The sequence below is a fragment of the Argiope bruennichi genome, chromosome 2 (genome assembly GCF_947563725.1).
Source record: "Argiope bruennichi chromosome 2, qqArgBrue1.1, whole genome shotgun sequence".
Classification (NCBI taxonomy): Eukaryota; Metazoa; Arthropoda; class Arachnida; order Araneae; family Araneidae; genus Argiope; species Argiope bruennichi.
In genome coordinates this window covers 74,525,460-74,549,543 of record NC_079152.1, presented here as the reverse complement: position 1 = coordinate 74,549,543, position 24,084 = coordinate 74,525,460, and the positions used below count along the sequence as shown (strand labels likewise).

At 28.2% G+C, this 24,084-nt stretch overlaps 1 protein-coding gene across 1 annotated transcript in view; it reads left to right on the top strand.

Annotated features, from left to right (window-relative positions):
• LOC129961775 (cysteine-rich secretory protein 2-like) overlaps positions 1–17,598 on the top strand; it is a 32,460-nt gene extending 14,862 nt beyond the window's left edge. Inside the window, exons 5-8 of the mRNA XM_056075339.1 lie at positions 1,734–1,879; positions 12,101–12,207; positions 13,229–13,317; positions 17,019–17,598. Of these exons, the coding sequence (XP_055931314.1) occupies positions 1,734–1,879; positions 12,101–12,207; positions 13,229–13,317; positions 17,019–17,161 (485 nt within the window). The 3' untranslated portion in view covers positions 17,162–17,598. The remainder of the gene's footprint in view (positions 1–1,733; positions 1,880–12,100; positions 12,208–13,228; positions 13,318–17,018) is intronic.
• The last annotated feature ends 6,486 nt before the right edge of the window (positions 17,599–24,084 follow it).

Sequence of the window (24,084 nt, the reverse complement as noted above, 5' to 3'; positions counted from 1 at the left end):
ATTTAATATTCGCTTAGAATAGAAAAGTCCTGAAATTTAATTCTTTTTCTGTTTTGATTAATTTCAAAAGGAATTAACATAAAACAATATAAATTCAGAAATATCTCATTATCTTAGTGTTTGTCTCTGGATTTGCATTACTTATTAGTGAAAACAATGGCAACTTCTTGCTAATTGTTTAAAATTTAAATTAATGAAAAAACTTTCGAATTGGAAAATGCCGATAAGTAATTAAGGGCATTAACTCAGTTAATTTAATATAATTTAATTTCAGCTTTAGTAATATTTACAGCTATATGTATAACTCATATACATTTTTAATTCATCTTGTAATTCTTTATGTATTTTCTGTTTCCAACGAATTAATTCTACTTATGTTGTATTATATTGATCTATATAGCATGCACACTTTATACAGATAACCGAGGTCTATATAGAGAAATTATCTATATAGACCTATATAGAAACCTTATCTATATAGAACCTTATCTATATAGAAATTATTTATATTAGAAATATAAATAATTTCAAAATAATTGAAAAAATGTATCTAGTTCCAATTGAAAATTCCTCTAAATGACACAAAAAATTATATTTTATGATATGTGCATCAAAAACGAGACTATCGAAGAAATTGTGAAGTCTAAATTTTTATGCAACTTCCAATTTTTTGTTGGTTTTCTGATAATAAAATGCTGTTGGCACACAGATACATTAAATATAAAAAGTTTTGTACATCTATATGTACAAAAGATTGAGTTAAAAACCTTTGAATGTCAACATTTTAAACGATTTTAGATCATTTCAGTGGCAACATCGAGTAAAAGTGAAATAAAAGTTGCCTCCAGAGGACCCTTGAATAACCTAAAATAATAAAATTCATATTTTCAAAACTCGATTAATTAAGGTCTCAAAAGATTGGATTTTTTTTTAATGTTGAAAGAAGAATGCTTACAAGTTACTGGAAAATTATATGAAAATTTAGACATGGTGGTATTTTCCCTCAGAAATATGCTTATAGACGCAAAGGGCACGAAATATAATTTTTAATGACCCTTTAAACTATTTTTTTTTTCATTTAAAAGTATATGCGTATCTCTGAAGGTTCAAAAATTAATTGTTCTGTAGCTATTAGAGTGGATAGCAGGGTACAGCTGCTAACTTTAAATCAGAAAAAATATGTAAGCTAATGTTCAGTAGAAATGAAGTTATGTTAAATATAAACAAGTCATGTTAAACATGCAAAACAATATTTAGACTATATAGTTACATGACAGAAAACATTGAAATATTTTACTTGGGAAATTTCCAGACAGATCCAGGAAGTTGATTTCCAGACCCTCCTATTTAAAAAAGTGTGCATTTTCGTTTTCAATTTCTTGTTCACAATTACTGACAAATGTGATAAAATATGTAGCCAAAGATGAGAATCTGAAAGAAGTAAAAAAATGTGCTTGTTTTATGCTTTTATTAAATATTTGTAAATTATTCTGAAATTTTTTTTGTCATGATAAGAGTTTTTAGATTTTAATTTCCCAGAAAATCAGTCAACATTTTCAAAAATTCTTATTTAGTCTTTTAGCTGAAACTTTTCTACTAAACATACGTTTTTTATAAAATTAATTCAAATCAATTTAATTTTTTAATGTATACTGAAAATTCAGTGAATATATTTAGGTATAATTACTGTTAAAAATTTATTGTTTGCCTGATTATAATTGCATTATTTGCAGATTTTGGATCTTGTGGGCAGAATATTTTCGTCGCTAATATCCAAGTTCCTTGGTTCTTTGCCACCAAAGTATGGTTCCTTGAAAGACTAAATTTTACGTATGGGGAGCCTTTAAATGATCCTAACGTAGTAGGACATTATACTCAGGTAAAAGGACATAGTAAAATAAATTCAATGGTTAGAAATATATTGATTGATCTTAATTAAAAGTATAAATGGATATATGTCCATATTTTAATCATTCTTTAATTTCTTAATTAAAAATTTTAAAAAGTATTTAATTAGAAATGAAAATATGCATTTGCAAATGGTTTTATTTGAAAATTTTAATTAAAATTTAGTAAATAAAAATAAAGAACATTTTGGGGGGTTTCATTGATAACTAACAATAACATTATTTAACAAAAATTATTTCTGCAGCAATTTTTTTTTTTTTTGCACATATATACTTAAAAATGAAAATTTGCATTTGCAAGTGATTCTATTTGAAAATTTTAATGAAAAGTTAAATCAATGAAAAATTAAGACAATTTTCAATGTTTCTCAGTAATAACTAACAATAACATTATTTAATAAAAATTATTTCGACATCATCCAGAAATTCAAATATTTAACTTTTTAAAGATTTATAGTTATATTTCGTCAAATTTTTTCTTAATTTTGATGATTTTCTAAAACAACTTTATTCCTATTCTGCATAATATTTATCACAGTTGCAATGAAATTGAAACAATTTCCATTATGTCAACAACTATTTATCGGGTATTTTTTTTTCTTTCGTAAGAAGTAAGAAATGAAGATTCAGTATATATTTTTTAAATTCTTGGCAGTTTTGTAAAGAATATTTACTTTATTACTATATTCCATGGAAGCTTTTGTGGAATCTATATACAAAGTTCTTTCTCTCTCACAAAGATTTTAAGCATATTATTATTATCAAATAGGTAAAAGATGCAATGAAGTATATGGAATAGTATACTACTGTTTCTCTTTCATTTCTCATCAACTCTGTCCAATCCAGTTAACGCGCAGGGCTAGATAGAAATGTATGCACATATAGAATCGCATTGAACGCAAACAAAGGCATTCTAATCATTGCCGGGCTTTCCTCCACGAAATAGACATCCGGAATGAAAGACTAAAATTCACTAAGATTTTGCTAGTTCCCGTAGTAAATTCTTAGTGAAAAATGCCCTGTACATGCCCTGCCAGTTTTCCTTTCTTTCTCAATGACAATATGATAAAGATAATAAATTAAGAATTAACTCTAACAAAGTTGAAAAGCCTGAAACGCTCGTCTAATGAAGCTACGGTTGGAGCCCTTTTGTCGAAATTTTCCATGACCATTTTATATAAATATAGCTGAATTTCGTTGATGCAGAGTCGAATTTCCTCCTTCAATGCGCAAGTGCTTGTGGGTTTGGTAGCATAGACCTTTGGCTTCAAATCCCATAAAAAGAAATCCGATGTTGTTGTTAAATCACACGATCTGGGGGGTCAATTATCATATTTTCGAACTGTGGCCACAAGATATTCATTATTTTTGAAATATTGTTCAATATTGAAAGCACGTTGTTCTATCGTGTAACGTTCCATTTTTACTAACTCTAAACTATCAGTTATCAAATGGTCTTTTTAATAGGGTTGCCAACACTTTACTGCATAAATGATCGCAAATTCAAATCTTGTGCTCATTTCGGGATACTTTTTACTTCGGTAAGGGGTGGTAACCAGAAAGATGAGAGGTTACTATACCTCCAATTCCGAGATAATATGAGTTCACCCTATTGCTAAATATAAACATCTCTTTATCCCATAGTTCCTATTTCTCTTATTTTAACTAAATAGCATGACGCATGTGCAAAAGCCGGAAACGAACAGTACTGCTTTTCCCTTTTGCACCCTTTTGAAACTTCAGGAGCCTCCGGATTATTGAGAGTTCACTGTAAAGCCAAAAATTAGTTTTTCTGTAATCCTGCTTTAGCCTATTTGAATCGTCTAAAGTGAAGTTAACCGATTTTCTGACATTCTATGCAAGACATTCTAAAATCCGAAGAACAATAAAGGGGTGTTGTTTAGGATGGGAAACGGAGAGGTGACTGTAAGCAGTGTAGCATAAAATCAAAAAATAGCAACTAAACAAATAAAACGAAAAATTAAAAAATAATAAACGGATTATCCATTATTTTTTTTCTTAAGTAAAAAAATATAGAAGTATAAATAATAAATTTTGTAATTCTTTAAAAAAAATTTTCCTTCAAGCTTTATCTGAATTTGTCATATAAAGATAATCATATTTTGTGCATGATAAAATATGGGGAAAAAATTCTTCAAAAACTGATTACTATTTTAAAGAATTTAAAACATTTTTTCGTAAAAGGAAATATTCATTACTGTAAAGTAAAAATCAAAATAATCTAGGATATTTAATTCATATAATTTTTCATTCCGATTCAGAATCAAAATTGGAGCATACCCTGGTTAATTTAAATTTGGCTGCTTATCTTAACGAAAAGCAAAAGTTAGATAAGAGAATTTATCTTTAATTAATATAATTTTTATCTTTTCATATATATGCATTTAAGTTTCGAAATCAAATTAAAGTTTTGAATATAAATTGTTTTATAACAAGCGAAATTAGGAGCAATTACGGAGAGTTAATCCAAATTTCATGATAAACATTAGAGCTTTAAGACTGTTCTACCCAGTGAAATGGTATTTCTATTTCTAATCAAACTTTTTTTACAAATCTTAGTGTAGAGAACGCCAGAATTTTTTGTTGTTCAGATTTATTTTTTGATAAAAAAAATCTCAAGCGGATTAAACCTTTAATCATATCTACAAATCAAAATCAGTATTCATTAAAAAAAAACTAATTTTTCACTTTTTATCCCAGCATCAATTACGCTAGGAAATAAACATATTGCAATATATTAAAATAAAATTAACAATGTTTTGCAAAAAAAAATAGAGTCTGTCCATAATTTCATAACCGTGTCTATATAGAATGTTAACTACAAATTAAACACGTCAGACTATAAATTACGTTGAAGATTTTCAGAATAAATTTATTCTATTTCAATTAATGATTGCAAGATGGATTGTAAACTACTCATAAGATAGAAAAAAATTGTAGTGATAAAAAAAATAATGAAAATCGCACTCTGTTTATTTATGCTTCAATTTATTTTATTTATTCAACAATATTTTATAGAGCGAGATGGTATGAAATCAAAAACGAAGAAATACCGTCAATGGGAAAGATAATTTTAATGCTTATTATATTGTTTTCAGTTTTCACGAGAATATTTTATTGTCTATCACGCAAGAACAAGCGGTTTTAACCACACTTTATAAATTATAATATCCTCATGTCGAAGTATGATATAAAAGACATCAATTTGAGAGCAAACCTTACCTTTAAAGTCTGAAAAGAAAATACTATAATAACTTAAAACTGTATTTAAAATATCTCACAATGTCGAATGATTGTAAACCATAGTAAGCTAACGAAAATTCTATGTTCTTATTCCCTTTTCGTGAATTTGATTGAGATAATCAATAAATATTGAGATTTAAAACTAAAAAAAAATAGCTTTTACATTAAATGGATTTCAATGGAAGAATTTTGGTGTTCATCTTTAAAAAAAATTTGTTGTATTAATCTATGTCCACGATTTTTTTTTATTTCAATGCTTGAAAACTCAGATCACGTATATTTGAATTAGAGAATGACCGAAATGTGGCGATGTACGTCAAGCTTATAAAAATGTACACTGCAGTAATAAAAAAAACCTTTTAATTAAAAAAAGAAAAGTAAACTTTCCTTCTTTTTAAACTAAGAAATGAAATGTGAAAGAAAAAAATCTTTCATTGAGCATTTGTTGAACTGAAAAAGTTAAAACTTTTCGAAACAAAAACATTTTTTTTCTTTCCTTTTTAACAGCCATTTTAGTAGAAAAATAGAACAAACAAAAAAAAGGTATTTAAAAAGGTTTTTTTTATATGAAACCTAAGTTTAGTTTCAAGTTTTACACTTCAAAAAATGTAACCAAATTTTTTTAAAATATAAAAAGTTGTCTAAAACTACATTTTGTTATTTGAACAAGCAAGTTCTCCTTTTTTAAAACTAGGATTGTAAAAAGCTTTCGTCACTTTTTTTTAAATAAAAAAGCTTCATCTTATGTCACTTTTAAAAGTATATAAAGAACATAGAGTTCGTTTGTTTCAGAACCTTTCTTATTTCCCAGCCTTTTATGCCCTGTCAACCAATCATCGTTATGACATTCTGAAAACATAATTGGTAAATAAAGATATACTTTTAAGAATGCATTTTTCGTGAAACGTGATTTTAAAAGGTCGTCATTATATATGTGAGATAAATTTTAAGTTATTTTAATCGATTTGAAAGTATTATCACAGTTTTATCAACTACTTAGCATGATATGTTTCGTTCTAAGTCAGAATGAATTTTGCAATAAATATAAATAAATTTGTTGTGAACTAACTGATAGCCTGCCATACAGCGGAATCTAAATTTCTCCTCATGTCTTGCCGTTTCTTTTTCAAAAACATCGTCACTAACTTTCCCCGACAAATTTAAATCTCCTTTATTGTGACGGATCTAGATTTTTTTTTTTGTAGTCGTATGGAGTGCACAATATCAGAACCCTTTTATTTAGTAAGTTATAAATTTATTTTCAAATATCATCACTTATTTTATTCACTTGATGAATACGTCATTTTTTATTTAGTTATTATGACTCCTGATGGGTCGCCGTCTACGTTTCTATTCAATATAATTGAAGCAGAATTAGGATTCAAGATTTTATTCCTGCTTCAATAATATTGAATAGAAATATTTTAGTAATATTCCTAATATTTTAGAAATATTCTAATAATCAAGTGAACATAAAGAAGCACATAGGCTCCTAATCATTTATACTTGATAAAGTTTTATTATCATAATAATTTATAATTAATAAAATCCTTTTTTTTTACAAACATTTATTTATCAAACAGAAAAATAAAGTTTTTTTTATCTGACCTACTTACGTTGCCTCTCAGTTAAACGGCCCTAAGTAACTACCTAATCTCAAATCTACTATTATTACTTTATCTTCTATTCTTAAATTAAATTATTCAAATCTTACCTGTATATAGACTTGTCAGTGAATCAGGCGGGATTAAAAACAGAAGCAGTGGCACTTCTCCGCTTTAAAACACTTTTATGTGAATCTATAGGTATTTTTGACAACTCAAATTGAATAATTAGTCTACCTAAATCTTATATTTCCAATGCTTTCAGTTTCATAATGACAATTACAATTATATTATAATCACTTTTATTCCATTGCACTACTATGCACTGTATTTACCCACAGCCTATTCTTTTCTTTTAGTCTAAACTGATATATTGTGTTGTTCCGCAATTTCTCTCTGTCTTCGAGAAACAACAGTTATAATAACCGCCTTAAGTGTTCTCGCTCTTCTGCTGTTCCTTTTGCCTTTGTTCTGCATTCTTTTAAACATTTGCTTTTAGTCTGATCTGCCTGCTTTTAAAAATTTCTTGTTGTTTCACTTTGTCCATTTATCCAGTTATTCCCTTTTATTCTTCCATATCAGCATTTCTTTCATAATTGTAGATATACTACGTGAATGTCTTTCTTTAGAAATATGATTCAAAATTCTTCTATATTTATGGCCTTTGGAAGGAATGGCAGAAGATTATTAACACAATGACAGTAGCTTATTAAAATTTAAAAATCCTTATAATAAACAAAGGGGCGCTGAAGATATTGGTTGCAATATAAAAAGTTATAAAATAAAATAAAAAATATTAATTAATACAAAACATAATGTTTTAAGCACCGAAATATATCGTCTTGTACAACTATTGTTATTACAAAAATAATATTTCATCGTAATAATATCGAGAGTCATCAATAATAATGTCGAATTGTTATCGCATGTCGTCATCAATAATAATGTCGAATTGTTATCGTAAATATTTTATCTATTATATATGCAAACAGAGAAAAAAAAATTCCTATAAAATAATAATTCAGTCATTTGTTGGTACCAAGCACATAACTATATATAATAGCATATAACAAAATACAAGGACTCAACAAACTATGGTAAAATCGTGAAACCATAATGCATATGAAATAATAAAAAAATATTTTCAATTGTGATATCTAATAAATGGCGGCACACGAAATTCAAAATTCGAATGCTAGATCCAACTTCTACTATTTGACATGTCTGACATCTCCCAACTGGTTACGAATTTCTGCAGGGCAAAATCAGAGAAAGATGCTTCGGTAAACTTTAAAAAATCTTTAAAAATCACGAAAGTTACACAAATCAGTGACAGTTATAAGAAATTTTTTTCAACTTTACATCTTAAAAATCTATAAATATTATAGTCAGATTATAAATCAAATTTAATGCCGAAAATTTGCAAATACAGCTTCAATTTGCTATTTAACATTAATTTTTTTCCAATATTAAAATAGTTTTTACTATGCTAATTGTCACTTATTTTAATGGATTGTTTTGAAAAAAGTGTTTTCGATATTTTGAACAGTTTAGAAATGAAAAATGGACTAGTACATACATAAACGAACTCTTTTTGTGTATCTAAATAGTGTAGTAAATGTTATAATGATTGTAAATAATAGTGGTCACGAATTCGGTACAGAAATATTATAGTAAATTTTAACATCGATTTTTTTTTTCAAATTTTTTTTCTCTGAAAGGTCATAAAAATTAGGGTAAAGTTAAACATTAGATTCAGCTAATTATTAGGTTGTAAATTGCTAATTTATGAGGATCTTGGTTATGTTATTTGAATAGGTTGTAGAGGATATTATTTGAAGAGATAGAGTTCTTTCCAAGATAGTGTATTTTGATTTTTAATTTTATTTATTTCTGTATCTTTTCTGATGATTGAATTAGAATGCTAAGTGAGCAAATTTATTAGCTATTGCTTCTTGTATTTAATCCAGGTGCCACTATCACAAAAGCTTAAAAAAGTCCTAAAAGAATTTAAAAATTATTCTTAATAGTTTATCAGCTCATTTTTTTAAAAAAAATGTGGAAAATTAAGTTTGAAAAAGAAATAGAAAAAATGTCTTACTTTGTGATGAGAGATTTTAGAAAAAGCTTCAAAAAGCAAGAATGCCAAGTGGGACAATCTCAGGAAAATGAACTCATGATAATAACTGAGACAAAATGTTGTTCTCAAATTTAATTTTCAATTCTTTTTTTTTTTTTTTTTTCAAAAAAATCTTTCATTGTGGTAGTTTGAAATTTTAGATTTATTCTTTTAGAATAGAATTTTTTTCTCTTTCTTTGAATTCTGACTAATCAAAAACTAATTATAAGGCACTTTCCAGCGGCTTTGTTTTCTTGATAAAGTGGAATTTTTCAAACAATTATGCAGATATTTGTCTAAAAATATTATCGGTTATTCATTTCTAAAGAACACGTATTTGAGGAAAATTTAAAAAAAATTCACTCTGATTTAAAAAATATATATATATTTTTCCGAACAACTATTTTGCTTACACTTGCTCTTTAAGGCAAATAGTTTTTTCCTTGAATCGAAGACCCAATGTTAAAACTTTTCCACCCATAATCTAATAACATCCTCAGGTATAAACTTAGAAACCAGTTCAACAAATTAAACCAATATAAATTCTGTTATGTATTTTCCTCCACATTTCGTTTTTTTTTCCATGACAGTTCGAAGCGGCAAAAATATTTTTTAACTTCATTTTGGCATAAGTTCTCATTTTGAAACGTGGACCGATTTTTTTAACAGAAATTTTTTTTGCTTAATTGAATGTTTTAAAGACATATTTGAATTATGGGTTGAAACCTTGTCTCAGAGAAAAGCAGCACCTGTCTTTGATGTGCAAGAATCTTTACTGTTCGAAAAACATTTTAATCGATTTAGCTTAATTTCCTCAGTTCTTCATCCTTAACTTTTCTTTTTTCAATGAAATTAATTTTTTTGTACTCATTTATTGATTTTCGTTCCCTAAATGCAGTCGCAGTTGCTTTTTAAGTTGCAACTAGTTTTATAATGGAAGACTAAAAGTGGTAAATGATAGTAGTGATGAATTACTTGCTTCTGGTGACCCACTTTCGTAGAAAGGTAAAAACAAGAATAAAACTGAAAGAATATTACGATTTTCGAATAAATTTTGAGCTGATTAAATTCTTTTACAATTCGAATGAAGCAATCAAAAATGACTGTTAAAAATCAAAAGTAAAGCAAAAAGATTTGTAGGTTCCATTAAAATCAAAAATATAATTGATTTTACAAATGCTTTTAATAGCTTTTTCTAAAAGCTTATTTATTTTTTAAAAGTTTAAATTTTTGTCAATGTTATCCATTTTTACTGTACTAATTAAAAATATCTAAATTTAGTTTCGAGTTACTTTTTAAAAAAAAATTTGCTAGCTAATTTCCTAGTTTTAAAACACTTATTTTAAAAGCTTCAGAATAAGTTTTAAAATTGTTGAAATCTTCAATGCAAACATTTTTAATCAGGTTTTTTTTTTTCATTTTTTTTTCATTTTATGAAATTTTCTTTTTTAATACGCTTTAGAACATTTATAACTATGTATTTAACACTTTAAAATGTAATTTAAGCTCTTTTTTCATTAGTGTTGGTTTTCAATGAAGCATTACCGACTTTAGTAATTTTTTTATAAAACATGCATTTATGTATGGAATAACCATATTTTATTTTATTTGCAAATTTTGGATATTTTCAGATGAATTGTTTAATTTTCCAAATTTATAAGCCGTGCCATGTATCGCCACATAATTAATACAAAATTCTAATGGATTTTTAAAAATATTTTATTTACTATTTTGTAATTTTTTTAATATTTAGATTTTTTAAATAACAAACCATGATTTTTTTAATATATCTATAAACAATATTTCGTACTTCTGTATGTAATTCACAATATAGCGAAAAAAAAAAATACACATTTTCATCAATTCAAAATTTCAAATAAATCGAAAATTATTTTTCTTATAATTATTCTATTTGGCAAAACACAACTTTGAGCTTTTATAATAAGAGTTACATTATTCGTCTTGCATATCATTATGTAAACGCTTTTATAGTAGCCTGAAGTACAAATATGAATTCAGTCTTTACAAATATAATATTGTCTTATGAAGACGATGATGCATTTTTACTTATATAAGACAGACTTCAAGTTTAACGATTCTAATTTAATTTTATAGTGTTTATTGAATGAAATAAATAGTTTCAGTGATACTCAAAAAAATTTTATTTTTATCAAAGCAGTTTTAAACACTTTGTGATATTTTATTTCAGTTTTACAAGCATACATTTTAGATCTTAATTCAACAATTTCTGGTAATAATTTTCTAGGACGATAATTTTTATTTCATTCAGCATTTTTTTGTTTTTTATTTGGTTGATTCTTAGCATATATTTATTATTTTCTGGATATTTGGTATTGTCAAAATAAGACTGAAATAAATAGTTTCTATTATCTTCAAAAGAAATTTTACTTTTAACAAAGCAATTTTAAATACGTTTTGAATTTTTCTTATTTTATTTCAGTTTTACTAATATACATTCTAGATCTTAATTCGGCAATTTTAGTTAATAATTTTCTACGATGATCGACTTTCATTTCATCCAACATTTTTTTTTTGTTCATTCTTAGCATATATTTATTATTTTCTCAATATTTGGCATTTTCAAAATAAGATTCAGTTCTTTCGTGCCTTCATAAAAATCATCAGTTTGTAGCGGTTACATAATTCTACTACCTTCTCTTTTTATACAACAGATGGCATTACCTTACAAATATCAAGATATATTTCTCATGATCCTTTTGGGGGATCATTATTAGATTGTATTCCAAATGAGTGCTATGTATTTTCGGATTCGGGTTTGTTTTGTCTTGTGAAATGTGGAACTTAGAAAATAATTAAATAAATGTTCCTGGAAATGGTCTGTTATTTTCACTAACCACATAATGACTCACACACACTCTCGTACCTCTACACGTTTTAATACTGAAGGCAAAGCCATCTTTAAAAAAAGCAGAGTTTGATAGAATATTGATATAAGATTTGAAAGCATTTTTTCAGAAAATTGTGCGTCTATGTTGCAAAAAGTTGTATTGCTTACGATTTTTACTGATGAGTCATTAAATATCGTTTAACACAATTTATTAACTCATTGTTTCAAATTTTCAAATTTTCAAACGTTAATGATTTAACTGTTTGCTTGTATTTGTTTCTTTAGTAATGTAATAAAATAATCCTGTTGAAAATAACATTAAAACCTCTTTTTATAGATGGTTTGGCATAGCACCCATAAAGTAGGTTGCGGATTCAGCTATTGTCCAGAAAATAATGTCACGAAACATGGATACTATAGTTACGTCTGTAACTATTGTCCAATGTTAGTATATTTTCAGTTCATAATTTTTATTTAAAATATTGGATAATATTTCATTATTATTCAACTATTAAAATGCAGAATATACGTGTATTAAAAAATGAAGTCAAGAAAATCAATGCATAAATTTATTTTGGCAGTTAATTTTGATAGAGTAAAAGTTTTGTATAATAATTGAAATAACTGTTTTGTTTGCAATATGGAACTGAAAAATAGTTATATGTTTATGCTGAAAATATTTTAAAAGAATAATAGTTACCATTAACTTTGATTCCTTCAACAGATTTCATTTTTTGAAAGGCAGATGAAAAATGTAAAAAATATAATAATATATTTATTTTCTGGAAATCAGAATATTTAGTATTTGAATTCTTTGTTAATTTATGGCATAACAAAAGAAATCTAGCTAATGGATATAGCCGATAAGGCAGAGAATAGATTTCATTTGTTGGATACTCCATGCTATTGATTATAAGAATTGCTATTTCCAATTTTATTGCTTCGAGGTGGTATGTCTTTGAAATAACTGTTTTATTTTCAAACACCTTGAATGGGGCTTTTTATTTTTATTCAAATCATTCGTATTACTGCCGACAATATTTGAAGTTAAGGTGGGTTTATACTCTGCCCATTATAAGACGGCCAGACAGACAAAGCATGCACAGAAAGGGACTAATTTATGTTTTGCCACAATTTCATAAGATAGATTCAGACAATCCATGCTTGGCTGTTGTTGTTTTCTCATGTTGCATAATTAATAAGCATAACAGCCATTCACAATAATCCCGTTTTATACGTCTTAGTTCTGTGATAACGGGGTGACTGGCTGTAATAAAAAAAAATTTACTGGCAGTCTAAACGCCATTTTGTGTCTGATTTTGTAAATAAACATGTATCCACTCTTTCCGTAACTGATTTTGTGTTTTGGTTTAAAAATCTGGAAAACTTTAAATATGAATAATTCAAAAAAATAATAATAAGTCTCCTCTTTGGATTTAATAAAACTGTTCTGATCATTCTCTAGAGGAAATCATCCTGAAAGATTTGATCAGCCTTACGCCAATGGCACAACTTGTTCTGCATGCGAGGGAAATTGCAGAGGCAAATTATGCAGTAAGTTCATGTGTTTTTGAGCATGATTATTATGATAAATTTAATACATTTTATATAACAGATATTGTTTCGGTATGATAAATGGCGATATAGCAAAGAAATGAAAAGTTTCTGTAACATCTTAATACTGAATGCGTTTAATAATTAAATTAAATGCGTCAAATCATTATGCAATATATATATATATATATGTGTGTGTGTGTGTGTGTGTGTGTGTGTGTGTGTGTGTGTGTGTGTGTGTGTGTGTGTGTGTGTGTGTGTGTGTGTGTGTGTGTCTGTGTGTGTGCGTGTGCGTGTGCGTGTGTATAGAATTACCATCAAGGTTTGCTATTGTCGAAAACTTGGTAACATTTCAAGTAAAGTGACTGTACGCTGTATGGTGAGATCGATTTCAGTGCCAACTGGCGTTAAACAGCAAAGTTAGCTTTCCTATTTCCGTAAATCGTACAAGAAACTGGAATAAAGTCAACTATAAATTGTAAAACTTCTTCGATTTATTTGTCTCAAAAGACATCTTGAAAGCAAATATGCTAAGAACAAAACACAAAAAACTCGTATTTACTAGGTCGCAATTTTTGAAATAGTGACGTCATTAAACGATTATTAATAATTAGTTATCACAAGATACCTTTATTTTCAATGTTTAAATTGCAATGCAGAATTGCACATCTTGTTTGAATTTCACCTCAATTTTGTATTTTTATTTTAGTTTATTATATTCTTTACTGTAGCAGCAGAAATAACAATAATACCTATAAGAAGTCCTGCAATGTTAGCTCAAAGTTGTTGCTTGAGTTATTCTTACAGTAAAGTATATTTTGATGATTTTTTTTTGTCCGAAAAATAGCATATCGCCCTTTTATCATGCTTAGTAACATCATAGAAAATATGTAAAACTAAATATAATTTTTAGTATTAATGAACACAAGATGTACTAAATCGAATTGACTTTTTTACGTATCTTGTATCATTTTCAAGATAGGAATGGTAATCCTGTTTTTACCACTTTGGGCCTGTAACCTATCTCACTGCTTAGCGCTGGTGATTTTAACTATATTTAGACACCAAGTTTATAGTTATAATTATTGCCGTTCTCAAATTTATATGTAAAAAACAGACTTTAAAGGACAATTTACATGTATAGATAGATGCAATTTTTGCAATTCAATAGCAAGAATATTTTTATTACTTTAGTAATTGTTAGATTAGGGAGAATAAGCTATAATAGTATCATTTAAGCTATTTAAAGCTATAATAGTGTCATTTAGTCTAATAAATATGAACCAGGGTTGAACGAACACGCCACTTTAGCTGCTATTCTACTTTAGAACAATATTCATATGTTCTGAAACAAGGCACCATAATAAGCATGTAAATATTACCAGACCCGGTAAATATTTGGTAGAATCGAATAGCGAATTTATGATTAGCCGAACTTGGAGCCACCAGACTATTCCTTCCCATTTAGGGCTATCCTTATGATAATTCAACGAAATATTGAAAAAAAATGTTTCATTGTCTTAAAAAATTACTGCTTTCTTTTTTTACAAAGATTAAAAGGTTTTACTCAAATTTCAAGAAAATGTGATCTTTCTGTGGTGGGGGTATGTTGGTTGGTTGAAGTTGTTGCTGCTTCAGTTGTTGTTGCTCAACAGGTGCTTCAAGTTGACTTCCTAGAGATCTCTCAAGAGAAATTAAACAGAATTTATGTTTCCACTTGGAAGAAGGCTAATTCATTGCTTAAGCACAAATCGGTTTACTCATTATAAATCATCAATGCCAGTTTTTGAAAAATGATAGTTAACAACCCAGATAATGAATAGAAAATATAATCTTATTCCTCAATCTCGAGTCTTAAACCATGTTACCTTAAGCCATGTCATAACCTACTAGACATGTGGTCAGTTATTAAAAAATAGACTGATGAAAGTAAATGTCTTATATGACAAATAACTAAGTATATATATGGATTAAAATTCCGGTTCAAGGTACAAAAAAATGCAGTAGTTCATTTCAAAACAAATAATTCCCCCAAAAGATGTTAAAAATTAAAGGGAAAAATTTGAGTATTTAACAACTAGCTGTAATTTGAGATTAATTTTAAGATGGACATAAGAGTTTTCAAACAATTGCTGTCAGATTCTGAAGACGACATATGAATCTGCTCTTTATCCCATGCTATACCTGCAGCCTTTAACTTTTATCTACTCCATTTCCAGAATTATTGAATTTTTTCCAGGAGAAGTTTTTGAGTACATCGAGAGCTTATATAGTGATGTTAAAAACAAAATTTTTAGATTTATAAGAAATGATCTTCTTGCACTTAATTTTGTACCTTTTGAAATTTTTATGAAGTTTGTCTCATTACTTCAACAACTATGGCGGGGGCGGATATTTCATCCCAATCTATATAGACTAATTTTCATGATGAATTTCTGCCACTATTTTTTCATCAGGATTTTAATGATTAGAAGAAAGATGGATAGAACCTAATACAAACATTATTGAATCGCTGTCCAATCAAAGTACGAGTATTATGGATTTATTAATTGTAAGTAATGTGAGAGAGAAATTATCTACAATTTTCACAACATCTAAACAAATGTATAATAGATACTGTAAGGAAAAAAAAGCAAAGATTCATATAATGTAAAAAGTAAGATAATTTATTACAGGCTACTTTTCTCTCTTTCTTTTAGCATATTCAGTGCCCGTGTTTTGAAATATTTACCATGTAATCTGACGTTACTATAATTTTTGTTTCTATTCCCTTCTTGTGTTTTACTTAGTTTATTTCGTACCTGGAAGACAAAGCTTTAATCAGCAGTTTTTTTTTTTTCGGAGAAAATATTTAGATACTACTCACATACTGATTACATATGCATATTTTTCACTCTTACCAACACATGAACTGATTATTTAAATTTTAAAAAATTCATGAATGCATTTAGTTTAACATGTTATTCGAACTGGTTAACACAATAATTACATTGTTGCCATTGGATGTGAGCCGAATGTATTCGCATTTGGATAATGTCATAAAGCGAACTCTCACAAACTTTTGAGGTAGCAGTTAGTTATCATCCAATGGCAACAATGCAAGTACCATAAAAATGTACGAGATAGCGCCAGCATGAGAGCAGATAGAAAAAGGCTCTAATTGGTAGTTATAAAAAATATGTGTGTTTTGTGTAAAATCGTCTTTTTTCGGGAAAGACACCTATATAGATAAACTTAAAAAACAAAACCTTATCTAAATATAAAATTTGATCCAAATCATTAGAGCGGTTTTCGAGTTACTTGCTCGTTTAAAATTATAAGATATTCATTCGAAGCTACACGAAGTTATCTTGGGATCGCATCTCATTATTTTGAATCTTGATCGAATGAGCTAAGCTTCCGCATCACACCTACTGGACATTTGACCAGACAGATTAAACCCGTGGATGGTGAAAATGTCTCCTACCATCGTCATCCAAATGCTTACACATTGTGTTCTTCCGTGGAACTCTGTCTCGAAGCTACAATTATCTGATCGCGTAATCAAGATTTTGTCATGAAGCCATTATAACCCTTTCTTAAATGTTCTCAATAGAGATATTTCATTTCTAACAATCATACACTTTTGTAACAAAAATCATATCAACTTTTGGAGAAATGTTGTGTCTGTATATAAAAAGATTGTTTCCAATTTTTTTCAGCGAACGGATGTCCTTATGCAGATTTCTGGACAAACTGCAATGAGATGAACAGCACCTGGCACAACTGGCTGTGTGACGATGAAACCACGGATAGATATCAAGCCTGCAGATCTACATGTAAATGTGAAGGAAAAATTCGTTAATGAAGCAAGAAAAAAAGAAAATTGTTTTACAATAATTTCATCCTTTATTTGCAACAACAAAAAAATGCTTATTTATTTAATCCAGGCATTTGTTTTATCTCTTAACTTGTTTACCCAGTTAATTATGCGTGTAATTTGTTTCATCATCCATTTAATTCCATTGTTGAAAGAAAATATCGAAATCTGTTCTATTTTTTCCCTCATGTTTACAGAAAGGTGACATGTGTTTGCTTAAGTAAGATATAATATTTGTTTAATTATTATCATCTTCTAATTATTCACGCGGAATGAAAGTTATAGAAAAATAAATATGCAAAGTGTTTCTTATTGATACCTTTAATAAAAGTATTTATTAGAATAACCTGTGGGCTAATTTGAGTAAATAAAAATATGCTGCAAAAAAAAAAGACTTTCCTGCAATTATGCCATTATTTCAAGAACTGAAAAATATTATAATTTCTTTTAATTTTTTTTTTTTTTTTTTCATATTCTTCGAGTAATAGCTTTGTTGTAAACAATATGAGTTTATTTCCAAAGTTGAAATAGAAAATATTAGTATCATAAACAAGATTTCTGTGAAAATCAATCTTTTTCCGAAAAATCGAAATAGTTAATAATAATATAATAATTGAAGAGCATAAAGTGTTTATGGAAAATATTTACAAAAGTATAGAATATATCCTAAAACATTTATCAAAGATATTTGTAATCATTTTTATTCATTTTCACAGAAATTCTCTCGTGTTTTTTTTTTCCATGAAGAATGTACATTCAAATAATTTTTTTCAGATTTCACTCAAAAATTGGGATAGGAGTGTTAACACCATATCTAGAGGTATTCAGTTTTCTTAAGACATAAAATTCATTGAAATCATATCAATAATTAAGGAAGAGGTATTGAATCGTTGGTATTGCCAATTATTTTTACTGTTGTCATAATTCTTTAAAATAAATACTGATTATATTTCCCTTTTTGTTTTGAATAAATCAAAGTTACACGAGAATTGTTTTTGACTGCTTATCGTATATTTAAAACATTTAATCGTATATTTAAATATCGTATATTTATCGTATTAATATACGATTACGTATTAAAATCGTATATTTATCGTATATTTAAAACATTTAAAAAGAAGTATTAAATGGAGTTCATTTATATAATGTCATAATCACAAAAGAAATGTAAGTGTGGGTGTCATTGAAGCATGAAATAGAAAATTAACAGCGACAACCATGCAATTGCAATCGATACAACATTGATATCAGTTCAAAATGCTTATAATTCATTGATGCCATCAACAGTGATGTATACAAAACGTTTCCAGCTTTGTGGAAGTAGTGAAATAAAACCTGAAGCTGTTCTTGTTCTTTTCATAATTCGTAAGAGCAATCTGTCGCTTTTTGAATTTGTGCAAATGTTCAGTAGCGAATGCTATGAATTGGTTCCTTTCAAAATTAGCTAAAAATCATCAATGGAATCTAATAATAATCGCAGAAACTTATATACGTGGTAGGACAGAGAATTATAGAATAATTCTCATTAACCGTGAACAAACATATCAGTTAATGGCTGCAATTAAAAAAATTCTACAGATTTTTAAGTGTTAAACTTCTCCATCCAAATCTCAAGCATCACTGTTTCAGATATTCTACGATTTCCAAAGTTATGGAAACATGTTGTATGCAACTTTGGTGATTACATCGAAGAAATATTAACTTTTTACTTTTTAAATCATATTTATTTTTACAGTATGTGAAGGTATATAGAAGACAATATAATGTAAAATTCAACATATATATGAAAAATAAAAAAAATGACAATGGGTAAAATTGGCCCTTTTTTTTATCGGCTTGTGTGACTTCATAGCATGGTTTTCTAGGGCATTTTAAACATACAGGTTAAGAACTAGTGTAAAAATCAACCTATAAATTCTGTATATATATATATCTTGGTATATTAATATATTTTATAAATTTTTCCAAAATACTTTATCATTAAAGAAATTGATTATGTTTGAACATACATATCAAAATCAGTTCAATGCGAACTTTCATCGAAAAACTCTTCTGTACAATTATTCTTATCACTAAAATAATTTTTTGCTTCATTTAAAAGTGTCTACAGCACTGCTTCATAATAGGATCAGTAAACTGGATGATATTTCGGGCCCCAAGTTTTAGCACCATTTGCTAAGCCTTGTTTATCACTGGGACACTAACAGGGAGATGCGGTCTTAGGGACCGCACTCGAAAAAATAACTGAATTATTTTAAAAAGCATCTGCTGAAATCGGTTGAAACAAGTGCGCGCGTATTGAAGGTCACAAAACAGGAAGCTACAGGGTCAATCCATTCAATTGAGCTAAAAATAGAATAGGGGTGATAGAAAATCCATCGCTAGCGGTCTAACAGACCGCACGTCCCCAGTTAAGGGTTAAAAAAGGCTCTGAATGAAATATAAAATCTAATAATAATGTTCTTCAAAACAACTAGAAATTCGTGATAAAAGCAGGCAAAAAAAATCAGTAAAAATGCCGAACAATCAATAAAATGTATTTTTAAATAATAATTAATAAGAAAATAGATATTAATTAATTCACTGCACTACAAAAGGGGTTTTCCAAAAAGGATCCTTTCAAGAACTTGTTGGCATAGGAATACAATCTATAAAAAGTTTTGTGATTTCAAAAAATATGACGAATATTGTAGGTGTTCATGTTCTTAAATCAATTAAATCTTTTCATACCTGAGTTTTTATACTAATTTATTAGGCACATGATGTAAAACCATCAGCAAGCTTAAAAACTGCCTTCAAATTCAAAGGGAGTATTAACACTTTAATAAGCAACTAATTAAATTTTAAAAACACTTAGTAAACAGTAAAGAACCATCTTTTAATGAGTTCACATTCTCACGTACCATCAAAGCGAGTAAAAAAACTATTATGTAATATATAGAAGAAGACGAATCAGGTATAAACTTGAAAATATGGTAATAAAAGAATAAATTGGAGTGCATTTAAAATACAATAATAATTTCATTAACTAGTTTTAATGAATCATAATATATGAACAAAAAGGTACTGCCCAAACGAACCGAATTCAACGAACTGAAGAGCAATATCGCGATATAGAGCTCAAGTTTTTCATGTCCTTTAGAAAATGTATGGATTTCAATTATCATCTCCATAGTCAGCTTCTATAAGAAATTTTGATAGAATTAAACTATATTATCTATTTGTTTTGTTTAGAACAAATTAAGATTTCACCAATAAGATATGGATACAACTGTTATCAAAATATTCAGCTAAGCTATAAGCAAAAATATTAGTAATTGTATATACAGTTATACATATCAAAGATTTCACTGTTTCATTAAATAGCATCTATTAATTATATTCAATACTATTTTATTATTCTATAATTTTTTTTAAATTTGCTATTTTTTGTCCATATATTAATACAGGGTGTTTTGTTAATGGATCGACAAACTCAGATGTGCCATGTAGGTTTGGTGGTAAGGGATCGGGTTCTGGTCAGAGGATTCTAAGTTCGAGACCCGTTAATACCGATTAACTGCCGTTAAGTGGGTCTGGTACAAGTTAAATCCATCGAGGCCAAAAGTTTTTCTGCTAATGTGGTGCGGAAATTTGGAAAGACGGATGACAGCATCGGTGGTGTCCCCATCATGGTTAAGAATTACGAAATCTTGAAACAGCCCTATTGCTTTAAAAGCGGGACGTTAATATAACAAAACAGAGAATATAAAGAGGAATAAATTGCAATAAAAAGTGATGAGAGGATGAAAATTCAAAAAAAAAAAAAATGCAACCAGGCTTTGAGTTTAGAAGGCATTGTTAACAAACGCAATGCATTTTATGTGAGTGGTGGATAATTCTCACACCAGTATACCGTGAAACTCTCAATAGAGATGTAGTGTCAACGACGATTACCTTTTAGGACTGTATATTTGTAGTTTATCTTTTCTAGTTATTATTGCAACTTGTGTCGTTACAGCGAGATGTCTAAAGCTGAGATTGTTTTTTATGTCCGCAACTTAATTCACTACACTATGTCCCATTACAATTTTTGTGCTCTTGGATATCCTCTAACAACCCTCTGATCTTGTCAGTCCATTAACTGAACATCCTATATAAGCTAAAAATTTCCGTTATTCCAAAAAGGTAAACAAACCGGAGAGCTATTCATTAGTATTGCCGCCAAAGTTTGTCTAAAAGTGGATATAATATTGTTTTAAACTCATTTGCTGTAAATTAAAGCTTTACTTTTCCTTTTTTTGTAATAATTTAATCATCAAAGGCAATATAAATACTTACTAGGACATAATAAAATTTTATTTAATTGTTTCAACAATACTAGTAAAACAAACTTCAAATGAAATATATGTTGTGGTGACGCTTTATAAGCCAGATAACAGCTACGAGACATGAGAAATTTCTTTTGTCTAGTGGTCTTGTTACTCGGCTACGAACTCAAAGGTTGCGAGTTCGATCCTCGCCTATCGCTAATAGCAACAATGTCATAGGTCAGGTAACTTGCAAACTACCAATCAGAAAAGGAATAAACCGCTATGTTTACATAAAAAAATTTATATAAGGGAAAGAAAATGAAATTTATGATCTCCCGATAGTCCTACCAGCGCCAAACAAAATAATTCCGGTTTAACGTGGGGACGCCATAGCGTTGATAGGTAGATGCTGAAATCATAATGTCCATAGGAAAGTATTCGCTATTTCGTGCTAAATTAGGCTCGGCAAATGAGGTGGCTTTTTTTTAACTTCCAGTTTCAATTCACTCAGTAATTTTGGGGTATAGTGAGAATTAGAATCTGTCTATAAAAATATTAATCTGTCCCTGATCGCTTAGTATATTGTCTTGTGGCAGGTTAAGCCAAATGCCAGATACTCATGACAAAATATGGGGTTTGATGGAATTCATACGTTGCTTGGTCTACTGTTATTTTCGTATTCCTAAAGCATGCTTCTAACTGAATTAACTATATTTCAGGATCTGGTTTCCAAAAAAAAAAAAAAAAAAAATGAGTTTAGACCTTGCTACATTCGCTGTTGTTGCATTGTCTTAGTTTCCTTGTTCCCACTGTATAATGTATGTATATAATGTAATATCGTGTATATATATAATGATAACACTTCTCTGATACTAATAAAGTTAATATTTTTACTTACAGTATTTTATTTACACCTATTCTAATATTTCATTTACATTTACTCATATTGAATTTCTCAAACAAATAAAAAAAAAGGAGAAACAACATGGATGTTTGGTTTTCACAGTGGCCTAATGTTGCCACACACTTTTATCTTAACTTAATTAAAATTATACAATAAATCGATATGATCGCAGCGATACTACAATGTGCATTAATTTAGATTTGAATTAGGGGTAATTTTTTTAAAAAAAATCGCTTAAAATCTAACAGACGATAATAATTATAATACTTACAGGCAGTTTGAAGTTTCTAGCTCAAAAGACAGAAAAATAATTTGAGCTTGGTAGACAAATCAGTGATCTCTCAAAATGGGAAGTTTTTGAAGTTTAGACTCAAGTGACTGATAATAAACAAAACAGATAGCACGTTCATACAGATATAGGCATTTATGTTTTGATCAGCGTTGTATTAAAATTATTAAGTTGTTGATGAATTGTAACAAAACCATCTAGAAGTTCACATAAAATCTTAAATATTTCACAGTTTTTAATTCAGCCCATATGTTTGTTTATAATAAACAAAATGTTCAATTCCCCAATTTAAAGGTAAGAAAAAGTTAAATTTTAGTCATGCTCCTAGTATTTTTCATTAGCATATGCTTTCTTTACTGTCTAAATGCATTTTAGTAATATGATTAATTATCAGAAAATTCGAAATTAATCAGTTTTGAATTTCATAGTTTGAGTTTCATAGAGACAGAATACAACCAACAAAAATTATTATAAATTAACATTGAGACTGTCGGAAGAGGCTCATATAAATGTAAAAACATGACCTGGGCTCATTACAATGTTCTCAAAACTTCCGCCAACTTTTGACTTCGTAGCCAATCGTTAAATGCTAATTATCTTAAATCAAATGCTGAGTTTGAGCTGAAAAAATTGATTTTGGCGACTTTATCATGATTTTTAATCTAATCAAAGAAAAAAAGATTCAATATAGATGAAATAATTTCAAAAATTGGAGTTTTTATTTCCTCTCATTTTTCTTTCTATCAACAACCTTCTTTCATATATCTTTAAAAATTAATCATGTATACGGTATTCTTTGTTGAAAATTAGCTGTCACTTAATATTAACACATTTCCACATTGTTGAAAAATGACTAAAATAACTAAATAACTAAACTAAACTAATAATGACTAAAACAAGAATAAAAAATCAATTTTGTGGAATTAAATTCAGGCGAAGCCTTTGTAGATGTACCATATTTTTTTGCAATTAAAGTTTTAAAGTCGCAGGTCAAATTTACTAATAAAAGTGTCATTTCAAGCATGAAATGGTGGTACATCAATAATCGCCTGTAGTCCGCCTGTTTAAATGTAAGAAGGCAAACGCTTACCCCTTATGTTGTACAAGTGCCTATGCTATCTTTATGTGATGGATATGTCAGTCAAATCAATAACAGTCGCTATTAGCTGTAGAAGAAACTGAATTTCTCACCAATAAAATCCCATACGCTCTCAACAGGAAATAAATTTGGTGATCCAGAAAAATCAAAACAACAGATCTAAGAGCACTTTGAAGAATAAAATATTGGGACAAACGTTAACTTATAGGCAAATTCCTATCAGAATAAATATAAAAAAGGACAGCATCAGTTTAACGTCAAATTTTGTGAAAATGTTCAGAATAAGGCTTTTATTGCTAGCTATATCATTGGAAATTGCTTTCT